Source organism: Oratosquilla oratoria, chromosome 32, assembly GCF_046742065.1.
Source record: "Oratosquilla oratoria isolate Oo_2021 chromosome 32, ASM4674206v1, whole genome shotgun sequence".
NCBI lineage: Eukaryota > Metazoa > Arthropoda > Malacostraca > Stomatopoda > Squillidae > Oratosquilla > Oratosquilla oratoria.
In genome coordinates this window covers 9029152-9041346 of record NC_134808.1, presented here as the reverse complement: position 1 = coordinate 9041346, position 12195 = coordinate 9029152, and the positions used below count along the sequence as shown (strand labels likewise).

The window sequence follows — 12195 nt, the reverse complement described above, 5'->3', positions numbered from 1 at the left end:
GCACACATCGTAACACAGACAAAGCTGCAGAAATAATCCAGCCTTACCTTGACACACTCAACACATGGTTCATCACAAACAGACTCAAAATAGCTCCAACCAAATCTACAGCAACACTTCTCACCAACTGGACAAAAGAACACAAATACATACCTCATCTCTACATCAACAACACTCTAATACCACACACAAACACACCGAAAATTCTTGGTGTAACATACGATACATCCATGTCTTTCAAACAACACCTCACAAACATAAAAAACAAATGCACACCTAGACTTAACGCACTTAAGTCAATCACTGGAACAACATTTGGACAAAACAAAGAAACTAATATAACAATATACAAACAATGCATACGCTCAGTGATGAATTATGCGAGTCCTGCATGGGCTCCTAATCTCAGTGAGACACACCACAACACCCTTCAAATCATACAAAACAAAGCCCTAAAAACAATTACAGGCTGCACAAATACACCTACAGACCATTTACACCATGAAACAAAAGTCCTCAAAGTCAAGGACCACCTCGACATGAGAGGCACACAAACACTTGCTGCAGCCACCACAAACACATCACACCCGCTACACTACATAGCAGAACACCCACACACACCAAGAAACATTAAAACTACACCCAAAGACCTTTATTACGCACAGATACTCTCTTCTCTTCCTCCACAACCACCAAATACCAGCCTCCGGAAACATATTCATAATCATATCACTCACCGCTCCATTAACACACTGAAAGACAACACACTGCTGCATGCCAGACCCCCTGATATCCACCCTTCTGAATCCTCTCTCCCACGAAAGGACAGAGTCCACTTGGCCAGACTGCGATGCGGTCACCACCCAGCACTTCTAAGCTACCAGAAGAGGCTGGACGACCGTGTTGTGAAGAGCTGCCCAGGATGTAACACTTCACCCCATACCATACAACACATAATGGAAGACTGCATTATACACAATCATGCACGCAAACAACACAACATACACTCTATAAAGGATTTGTGGGAAAACCCAGTTTCGGCTGTGGCCTTCCTTGGGGAGACGGGACTGCTCGGACAGACAGTCTAGGGGACGACAACAACAACAACAACAACTTCCCAAACCAGGGAAGGGAGGGAATTGAGAATGTGCATCCCATCCGGTCTTCCAGACCGGTTCACTGGTTTCCAAGACCAGTTCCGAGACTAGTTCTGGTTTCCTAGACAGGTTCCCTTTTAAAAGGGACAATTTGAAGATGACCTCAATAGCTTGTTAGGCCGTCTAGCAGTGTTTACTTGGCATCTCTCTCTAAGACCACGTGAGTGTGATCAAAACATCGAAAACGTTTTTGATCCCTTCTTTCCGATAGAGAGTAGGAATATAAGTGACATAGTAATAATTTTACATGTGTTTGTTGATGAATACAGTCCTTTTTATGGATTTCATTATAATTAGTTTTAATTATTACAATAGTAATTTAAAGATATTAGAGCTGGATGATGAATCAATTTCTAAGTATATCCAAAATTATTAGAGGGATAGCTTTTCACCCTGACATGATAACATTCAGAGAGCGGTAAGCACGTCTCGGCTTGGTGGTACTGAGTGACGGGCCCAGTGCCCCGCTAATGTTACTGGTTAAACTTTTACCATTAAGCAAGTATGTACCGCTAAGGTCTCGGTCATTTTTTTACCATTAAAACGTTTTTTTCCGCACTTTTTTAATATCACAATAGAATTAATGTTATTTCTGTGATCAGCATATGAAACTGTATTAATTGTGAAAGTTTAAAAAAAAAATTCTGCGTGTCGCCAAACGAAGACCCATATATGGGTCTTCGTTTGGCGACACGCTGATTTTATTTTATGAAACTTTCACTATTAATACAGTTTCGTATGCTGATCACAGAAATAACATTAATTCTATTGAGAAATTAAAAAGAGTGCCGAAAAAACGGTTTTAATGATAAAAACTTACCGAGACCTTAGCGGTACATACTTGCTTAATGATAAAAGTTTAACCAGTAAAATTAGTGGGGCACTGGGCCTGTCACCACCGTCACTCAGTACCACCAAGCCGAGACGTACTTACCGCTCTCTGAGTGTTATGGTATAGCTTATCGAGTTATCGGTTAACGAAGCTTTACCGGTTAACAAAGCTTTTCCGGTAGCAGAATTTTTGTGGGTAAGCTATCATTAAGTTTGTTGCCGATAAAACCGGTAATTTCACCGGTAGCTGCCCACCACTAGTTGTTAAGATATTTGCAGATCACTTTGCTAGTGTTTCTAAGAAAGTTCCTAATTCGACACTGGCACACCATCAACACCGTTTGGAATCTTGTAACTGCCTAACGGTATGACAGTTTCTAGTAGAGTTTCCCAGGCTGATGGACCTGTGAGAATGATACCTCTTCCATTGTTATGATGAGGACAGACTATTCTGCATCTCACAGATACTTGGAAAGGAGGCCCTTTCCCTGGGACATAAGGTACTAAAGTTCATAGAGAATGCTGGGCTTTTAAAGAAATTATGGCTCTACTTTTTTTTTGGCATGATTATGTTTTTGATACCTAATTATTTTTACTATACCAAAGTTTTATTCATAATGTAAATGTTTCAGCCTACAATTTTTGCTGCCTTTAAATTTTTTATAAGTGGTGCCATATGACCTAGATGTTGTGGCACCATAAACAACAAATCAATCAACCAAAACATATGGGTCTCACATTTACTTACCGGTAGTTGTAGGTTTGAATCCCCCAGTTCTCAAATATCCAGCAGAGTCCAAGCTGCAGCTAAGCACCTGGTGTAGGTTTCTCTCCTACACCTATTTACTTACTTTAGAATGTATCCCTTGAAAATATGGGACCATCGTACAAATAGGAAAAAATACATGTTATTGCAGCAGTATATAGTATTAACCTCTTGGTGGAATGCAGGAGATATGTGGTGTGCTGTGTGGCAAAAATTGGAACTAATAGCTAGTGTGCATGATTCAAATCTACATTCTTTTTCTTGAAACTTTCAGAGAAGTGATTATTGGATAACTGGATCTTCACTGTATATATCTCAATAAAATGAAGCATGACTCATGGGAAAATGAGGATGGGAAGGAATAGAAGGAATGGTAGTGAATATTGGAATGAAGAGGTGAAGGCAGTAGTAGAAAAGAAGTGGGATTGGTTGCAAAGTAGAACTAGAGAAGCATACAAGTGCTACAAAAGAGAAGCAAAACTTAAGGTGAGGGAGGCAAAGAGAAGAGCAGATGTAAAATGGGGTAGGAGTTTGACAAAAAGAAATTAAAAGAATAAAAAGGTGTTTTGAAAGGAAGAGAAGAGAATCAGGTGTAGAGGAAAAGGTAAAGGATGCAGATAGAGAGATGTTAATGGAAGTGAAGACTGTAAGAGGAAGATGGGTTAAATATTTTAGAAAGCTGTTCAATGTGGAGAAAGCTAAGAATTGATTGATTGTGGTAGTGGGAACAGTCAGGAAAATGACTGATGGGAGAGGAAAATGACAGGGCTGTAGAAAAAAGGGTACAAAGAGCAATGAAAATAATGAGAGCTGGTAAGACACTTGAGTTAGATGGGTGTCATGTGTAGTGCCTGACAAAAGGAGAAACCATTATAGTGGATTTGCTAGTGAGGTTGTTTAATGTGTGCTGGAGGACTGGAGGAGTGCATGTATAGTTCTTCTTAATAAAGGGAACAGGGACTAATATGAATGTAGTAGTTTTAGAGAGATCAGTTTAATGAGGCATATAAGAGGGTGTTAATTGAGAGTATTAGGAGAGGAATAGAGGGAGTAATTGGTGAGGAACAGTGTGGGTTTAGAAAAGGTTAAAGGGTGTGAGGATCAAATTTTTGTGGTAAGGCAGATTTGCCAGAATTTTTTGGCAATAATTAAAGATGTTTATTAGACTTTAATGGATTTAGATATTGGTTATGACAGGGTAGACAGGCATTCATTGTGGGAGGTATTGCAGATATATGGGATGGGGGAAAGCTGTCAAAAGCTTGTGTTAGGGTTAGGAATGGTGAGAATGATTTAGGGTGTAATGTAAGTTGGTCTGTGCCAAAGTTTTATGTTGCCATGGCTGTTCAATATGCACATGAATGGGGTGGTACAGGAAGTAGATGCAAGAGTGATGGGCAGGGGATTGGAGATGGTTAGAGAGAATGAAGGGAAGTGGGTGGTGACCTACTTGTTTCTTGATAATGCTGTGTTTGTGACTGGATCAGAGGAAAGTCTAAGGCAGTGTGTGACAGAGTTTATGAATGCATGTGATAGGAGGAAGTTGAAAGTAAATGTGGGTAATGAGATATACAAAGGGAGAAGGTGACATAGTTGGAGATAAGTCTTAATGGAGGGAGGTGAGAGTAAATGTATTGTTTTAAGTATTTAGAATAACATGAAGCAGGGAATGAAGGAGTGGGGGTGGAGGTAAACTGTAGAGTGAGAGAACCAAGTAAATGTTTTGGGGAAATGAAAGGTGTCATGAGAAAAAGGTATCTGGGGATGGAAGCAAAAATAAAATTATATGAAAGGGTGATTGTGCCTATGACACTGTATGGGGCAGAGACTTGGAAAGGAAGGGGGACATAGAGAAGAATTTTTAACAGATTCAAGGAGTATGGTGGGTCCTACAAGGATGGATAAAATGTGAAAAGAGTAGATGAGGAACAAAGCAGGGGTAGAAAGGGAACTGGCAGATAGGGCTGATGAAAGAATACTGGGATAGTTTGGGGACATGGAAAGAATGAGTGAGGAAGGGTTTAAAAATATATGTATGGAAGGCAGAGGTGGATGGAGTGAACTTGAGAGGAAGACTGAGAATGAGATAGATGGATGGATAATATCTGTTGAGCAGGGAAGGAAGAAGGTAAGAGATGGGTGTTAGTGTAGAATGGTTGTGAATGGATAACAAATTGATGCAGCCTGAAGGGATTTATCTTTGTCTTCACTATTTTTGCATGGGATGATGAGTATGAAAGGTTGCCATGTTAATGAAACAGTGGAGCATTTCAATGAATGTGCTGTGACTTTCTGCATTATTTCTGATATGGGCAGTGAGTGGAAAACTCAGATTACCCATCATCCACAAAGAACTAAGATAATAGAGAAACAGATGGGTGAGTGGTGGGGTGGGGGGTGGGTTGCATGCCTTAGCTGGCTCTGGCTACCTCCTTTAGAAGCGGGGAGAAACCTTTGGTATGTAGATAGATTCGACTCATGAAAATAAAATTAGCCACATAACATTGGTATTTGAAATGGGTGGACTGTCTATTGTGTTTGCACAGTAATGCAAATGAAAGATATATAATGAGAATGTATTGTAGATGAATTGTACAGCTATATATTTGTCAGTATACTATGTTTTTAACAAGATTTAACTTGGTGTCACTCATAGATAAAACAGAGGTATGTATATTTTTGTAGTTTTAGAGAATGGAGATTTATAGCCTGGCATAAATGTGGAATGTTTAGATTTCTGTGTTTCTCTTTCCTCTTTGATCACAGTCAAGATTATTTGTGTCTGCTTATTGTTGTCATGTGAAAGCTTGTACTAAATACCACTACTACTGCTATTACTTGCTCTCTCTATAGATGTGAATGTTGCATATTGCTTTTGGCTTTCTTTCAACTAACCCTGGTGTGTTACTAACAGGTTGTCATGTTTTTCGTTGATTATGGGAATTCGGATGCTGTTCTGCTAAGAGACATTAGGCCATTAGAGGCAGCCTCAGAACTCCTGGCAAAGATCCCTCAACAGGTAAATGATGGTGGTGCTCTTTTATAAATATTTAATTCTTCCAGTTTATTTTTTTCTACAATTTTCTGTATTTCATGATTGTGTAATTCAAAATTTATGGAATACAGTACCATTGTTTCAGAATGAAAAAAAAAAAAAATATATATGGTATTTACTTCATTTTATTATGCAGGAAAAAAGCTATGCTCACAGGATCCTGTTTCTTATTTTCTACCATAGCTAATTCATATATTATTACATGTATTATTACCTTTGCTAATTATTACATGTATTATTACCATAGCTAATTCAGGTATTATTACAGCTTGGGACATAATCAAAACTATTCAAATAGTTTATGTACCTTTACAGAAAACTGCGTTTCTTCACATCTATAAGACTTGTTTTAAATTTGTCCCTCTGACCTTGGTATGTCCTCCCATCCCAAACCAAGAAATCATCTCTGTCAGTTTTGTTCATCCCCTTCAGTGATCTGAATACAATCAAGTCACTTCATTTTCATCAAACCTTTAACAATGATAAGCTGTACTTCTAGTCTCTCCTCATAAGGTTTATCGGCAAGGGAGGGAAAGATTTTGGTCACCTTATCTTGTATTCTGTTGATCTTTTTTATCTTTCAGTTTGTGTGTGGACCATACCACAGATGATTTGACTCTAGGGTAGATCAGGCCTTATGATAATTTTTTCTTTTCTTTTTTTCTTTCTTTTTTTTCTTCATCCATATAGTGAAAAGCCATCTTCATGGTCTTCAGTAATCCATTTGTCAATCAATCTTTCTTTCAGGAGACTCACATCTCTCAGGTAACCTGTAACAGCCACCAGATTGACCCACAAGTAACTTGAAAAAAAAAAAAAATGTATGTGGAGGGTGAGAGTAGGGCAGTATACCATAAGGTGCTCTGTCTTTTGTATGGTAAATGCATATGGAGACTGTGTTGGTACTCTTTTGGTATGGGTGATGATATGTTTCTAGTCACATTATTGTAATTCTAGTTGTGTTGATGTTAGGAAGAATTTGGTTGGTCTCTGTATTTATTTACCTAGTTGTATTATATGGGAAGGGGAGCTATGCTCATAGTGACCTATCTTTGTATTTTTCAGCATCTAGTTTGTTCTTAAATTCTTGTATGGTGTTTCCACACACTATTGCTTTGTCTAATTTGTCCCAGACATCTACCCCCTGTGGTGGGGGAAAAGAATACCACCAAGTATTTCCACTTGGATCGTAAGAGGCGAGAAGAAAGGGACGGGGATTGGGACTAGGCATCCTTCTCCTTGTAGCCCCACAGGGAACATTCCTAAAAAAAGTAAAGGCATAAGAGGGTCTAGGAGTTTTCCAACTAGCACCCTAAGGTTTGGGTCTTTTAATGTGCATGGATGTGGTGCAGATGAGAGTAAAAGGGAAGATACAGGTAGTATGTTTGTGAGAAGAAAGATGGATGTGTTGGCTTTGAGTGAAACTAAGTTGAAAGGGAAGGATGAGTGTAAGTTTGGGAGTGTAAGTGGGAGGTTATCAGGAGTGAAGAGAGGGTGAGGAAGGGAAACGGTGGCTATACTAGTAAGTGAAGAGATAGGTAAACATGTAGTGGAGTGGAAGGAGGTTTCCTCAAGGATAATGTGGATGAAGGTGAAACTGGGAAAGGAGATGTGGGTTTTTGTAAGTGCATATGGCCCTGGCAGTGAGAAGAGTGTAGAAGAAAGGGAGGCTTTTGGATAGATTTAAATGAGTGCATAGAGGATTTAGGGAGAAGTGTCAATGTAATAGTACTGGGAGACCTTAATGCTAGGGTAGGAAATGATCCAATTGATGGAGTGGTTGGGAAATGTGGAGTTTCAGGAAAGAATCGTAGTGGAGAGTTGATGGTGGAAATATGTCTAGAAAGAGAGTTGATAGCAAACACAGTGTTTCGGAAGAAAGTCAAGCATAAGTACACATGGGAGAGGGTGGTGAAGGGAAGGGTGGTAGATAGAGCGTTAATGGATTATGTAGTGGTAAATAGGATTATGATAGAAAGAGTTAAGGAAGTTCATGTGCTAAGGTGAGAGGGTGGGGGAATATCAGATAATTTTTTGGTGGTAGGTAAGTTGAGAGTGGAGGATAGATGGAGAAAGAGGAAAGGGACAAAAGGTAGGGAAGTGCTTAGAGTGAACTCTTTAAATGAAAAGGAGAAGGAGTACAAGAAGCTGAGGGAGGAGAGAGAGGGAATGAAGGATAGAGTAGAGCTAGGAGTGAAGGAGGAATGGGGATGGTTCAAGGAGGGAGTCACAAAGTGTGCAAAGATGGTGTGTGGAACAAGGACAGGAGGAAATAGAAGGAAGGGTAGTGAATGGTGGAATGAGGAAATAAGGAAGGTTGTAGAAGAGAAGAAGCGAGCTTTCACAGATTGGTTACAAAATAGGACAAGGGAGTCATATGAGAGGTAAAAAGAGAAATGAGAAGTAAAGCAAAAGGTAAAGGAAGCAAAGAGGAGAGCAGATGTGAAGTGGGGTAAGAGTATGACAGAAAATTTTGAAAGTAATAAAAAGATGTTTTGGAAAGAAATTAAGAGAGGAAGAGGAGGCAAATCAAGTAGAGAAGAAAAGGTAAAAGGTGCAGATGGAGAGATGATAATGAAAGAGAAGGCAGTAAGGGGAAGATGGGCAGAATATTTTAGGGAGTTGCTAAATGTGAAGGAGGATATGGAGGGAAAATAGCTGCAGTGGGAAATGTTAAGATGATGAAAGCAGGTAAGGCACCTGGTCTGGATGGATGCCATGCAGAATGTCTAAAAAAAAGGAGGTACAGTAATGGTGGACTGGTTGGTGAGGTTATTTAATGTTTGCTGGAGAGAGGGTAGAGTGCTGGAGGACTGGAGGAGTGCCTGTATAGTTCCACTTTACAAGGGTAAAGGCGACAAGTGTGAATGTAGTAGTTTCAGAGGGATTAGCTTGTTAAGTGTAGTTGGGAAGGCTTATGGGAGGATCTTGATTGAGAGGATTAGGAGAGGAAGAGAAGGAGTAATTGGTGAGAAACAGTGTGGATTTAGGACAGGTAGAGGTTGTGTAGATCAGATTTTTGTGGTAAGACAGATATGTGAGAAAGCTATAGGAAAGAGGATGTTTTTTGGGCTTTTATGGATCTGGAAAGGCTTACGACAGGGTAGACAGAAAGGCACTGTGGGAGGTTTTGCGGACATACGGGATAGGAGGAAAGCTTTTAGGAGCTGTCAAGAGTTTTTATGAGAGTAGAGCTTGTGTCAGGATTAGAAATGGAGAGAGTGAATTGTTTGAGGTAAAGGTGGGACTTCGTCAAGAATGTGTTGTGTCGCCCTGGCTGTTCAACTTGTACATGGAGGTAGTGCGAGAGGTAAATGCAAGGGTAATGGGTCAGGGATTGGAGATGGTTAAAGAAAATGGAGAAAAGTGGGAGGTGAGCCAGCTGTTGTTTGCAGATGACACTGTGCTTGTGGCAGGATTGGAGGAGGGATTGAGGAAGTTGGTGACAGAGTTTGGGAGAGTGTGTCAAAGAAGAAAGCTGAAGATAAATGTGGGTAAAAGTAAGGTGATGAGATGTACAAGGGGTGAAAGTGGCAGTAGACTGGAAGTGAGCATTAAAGGAGAGCGACTGGAGGAAGTGGATAGTTTTAGATACTTGGGTGCAAATGTGGCAGGAAAAGGTGGAGGTAGAATGTAGACTGAGAGAAGCGAGTAAATGCCTTGGTGGATTAAAAAGTGTAATGAGGAATAGACATTTGGGAATGGATGCTAAGAGGAGACTATATGAAGGAGTGATCGTGCCAACAGCACTGTATGGAGCAGAAACATGGAACATAAGAGAGGAAGAGAGAAGGAGTTTGAATATGTTTGAGATGAGGTGTCTGACAAGTATGATGGGTGATACTAGGCTAAATAGAGTGAGAAATGAGGAGGTGAGGAGGAGAACAGGGGTGGAAAGGGAGTTGGGAGATAGGGTTGATGAAAGAGTATTAGGATGTTTTGGACACATGGAAAGAATGAGTGAAGAAAGACTAGTAAAAGAGGTATGGAAGGCAGATGTGGAGGGAGTGAACATGAAGGGACGTCCTAAGATGAGGTGGATGGATGGGGTGAAGGGGGCTTTGGGGAAGAGGGGAATGTCTGTTGAAGAAGGACAGGAGAGGACAGAAGACGGGTTAATGGAGAATGGTTGTATATGGATGATGTTGTGATGCATGAGGTGGAATGGGCAGGGGGATGGGGGGTGAGGTAGTATGTGTGAGCAAAATTTGATGCGACCCGAAGGGATTTCTCCCCATCTCCTTTTATGCATGGGGGGACTGAGAGGGGGGGTTGCTGATTTCATGAAGCGGCCTTGCTGTAGATGTGCTGTGTCTTGCGACACTGCTTCTGACCCAGGGCAGTGGACAAGGTGCATGGATGACCCGTCATCCAGGAGGCACTAAGATAAGAGGGAGGGTGGAGGGGTGTGGAGTGTAATTAGGGATGGAATGGGTGGGAATGATTTTATGCCTTTTCCTTTTTAGCTACCCCCCTTGTAAGGGCGAAAAAGCCTTGGTATATGTATGTATGTATATATTTTTAGATCTCTTCTATAACTATCCTTTTGAGTTTCTTATTATATCCTCTTGTTTTTCTTTTATCCCACTTTAATAAGTCGTCTCTATCAAGGATTTTCATGCCTTTCATGATTCTCTAAATGGCCAGTAGATCTCCTCTTCCTCTTTGTTCCAGGGTTGGTAATTCCAGTTTAAGCAATCTTTGTTCATATGTCAACTTTGAAAGTGTTGGGGCCATCTTAGTTGTTCTTCTTTGGATTCTTTCTGATTTCTTTATATTCTTTTTTATACTGGGTGTCCATAGTGTTGCAGTATACTCCAATCTTGGACTTATACATGCATACATACACCAAGGCTTTTTCCCCCTTACAAGGGAGTTAGCCAAAAAGGAAAAGGCATAAAATCATTCCCACCCATTCCATCCCTGAATACACTCCACACCCCTCCACCCTCCCTCTTATCTTAGCACCTCCTGGATGACAGGTCATCCCTGCACCTTGTCCACTGCCCTGGGTCAGAAGCAGTGTCGCAAGACACAGCACATCCACAGCAAGGCTGCTTCATTAAATCGGCGACCCCCCCCTCTCCGTCCCCCCATACATAAAGGAGAAGACGGGGAGAAATCCCTTCGGGCTGCGTTAAAATTTGCTCACACATACTACCTCACCCCCCATCCCACCGCCCATTCCACCTCATGCATCACAACATCATCCATATACAACCATTCTCCATTCACCCGTCTTCTGTCCTCTCACATCCTTCCTCAACAGACATTCCCCTCTTCCCCAAAGCCCCCTTCACCCCATCCATCCACCTCATCCTAGGACATCCCTTCATGTTCACTCCCTCCACATCTGCCTTCCATACCTCTTTTACTAGTCTTTCTTCAGTCATTCTTTCCATGTGTCCAAACCATCCTAATACTCTTTCATCAACCCTATCTCCCAACTCCCTTTCCACACCTGTTCTTCTCACCACCTCATTTCTCACTCTATCCAGCCTAGTAACCCCCAGCCTAGTAACCCCCAGCCTAGTAACCATCAGTTAAGCAGTAGTCGTCACTCAGGTCAGGGGTCCTGGAGCTGCAACGTCTACGTCGTGGGACCACCCCCCAACCCCAAGAGTTGGGGGCCAATCAGCAGCAACCACCCCTGGCCATCAGCTCTACGCAGATGGCACCGATCCCCAAGGAGGAGCTATGCCTACCTGGGGGAGTACCACAATCCTTTTTTCCAACATACAATGTTACGTTTTTTCTGCACTGAGGGGTGATTTTCCGGCGATCACCCCTCTTCTTCTACTTTTAGCCGGAGATGTAGAGAGCAATCCTGGGCCCACCACAAAATACACATGCCCAACATGCTCTAAACCCATTACTTCGAGCAGACAGACAAAGGGCTCAGTTCAGTGCAATATGTGCAAAAACTGGGCCCACCTCACTTGTACAACACTTGCTGACACAAACCAATACACAAACACTTGGACATGTTCTACCTGCCCTCCAGAAACCCCACTCCCACCTCCCCAACCACAGCCAACACCTTTACCCACTCCCAATTTCCCTTTGCCCTTACCCCCGATTAGTACTCCCCTTCCTTTGTCCCCGATCTCTCCTTTCCCCCCCTCTGACCCAGATCCTACACCTTCCCCACTACCACCCCAACCTCAACCCCAAACGGCAACACACAACACATACAAAACACACAACATCAACATATTACAACACAACATTGACGGTATTAACACTAAAAAACATGAACTTGAACACTTTCTTAAACAACACAACATACACATTGCGATTTTACAAGAAACAAAACTAAGACACTCACACAAAACACCATCATTTCATAATTACACCACCATCAGACAAGACCGGACTGACGGCAA

At 41.5% G+C, this 12195-nt stretch overlaps 1 protein-coding gene across 5 annotated transcripts in view; it reads left to right on the top strand.

The window, feature by feature from the left end:
* LOC143041758 (tudor domain-containing protein 7-like) overlaps positions 1 to 12195 on the top strand; it is a 566748-nt gene that overhangs the window by 378718 nt on the left and 175835 nt on the right. For 4 of the 5 annotated variants that reach the window (XM_076213779.1, XM_076213782.1, XM_076213780.1 and 1 more), the window contains one exon: positions 5669 to 5773. The exons of the other annotated variant lie outside the window; for it this stretch is intronic. In XM_076213779.1, coding sequence (XP_076069894.1) covers positions 5669 to 5773 — 105 coding nt within the window. The remainder of the gene's footprint in view (positions 1 to 5668; positions 5774 to 12195) is intronic. 5 annotated transcript variants of the gene reach the window in all.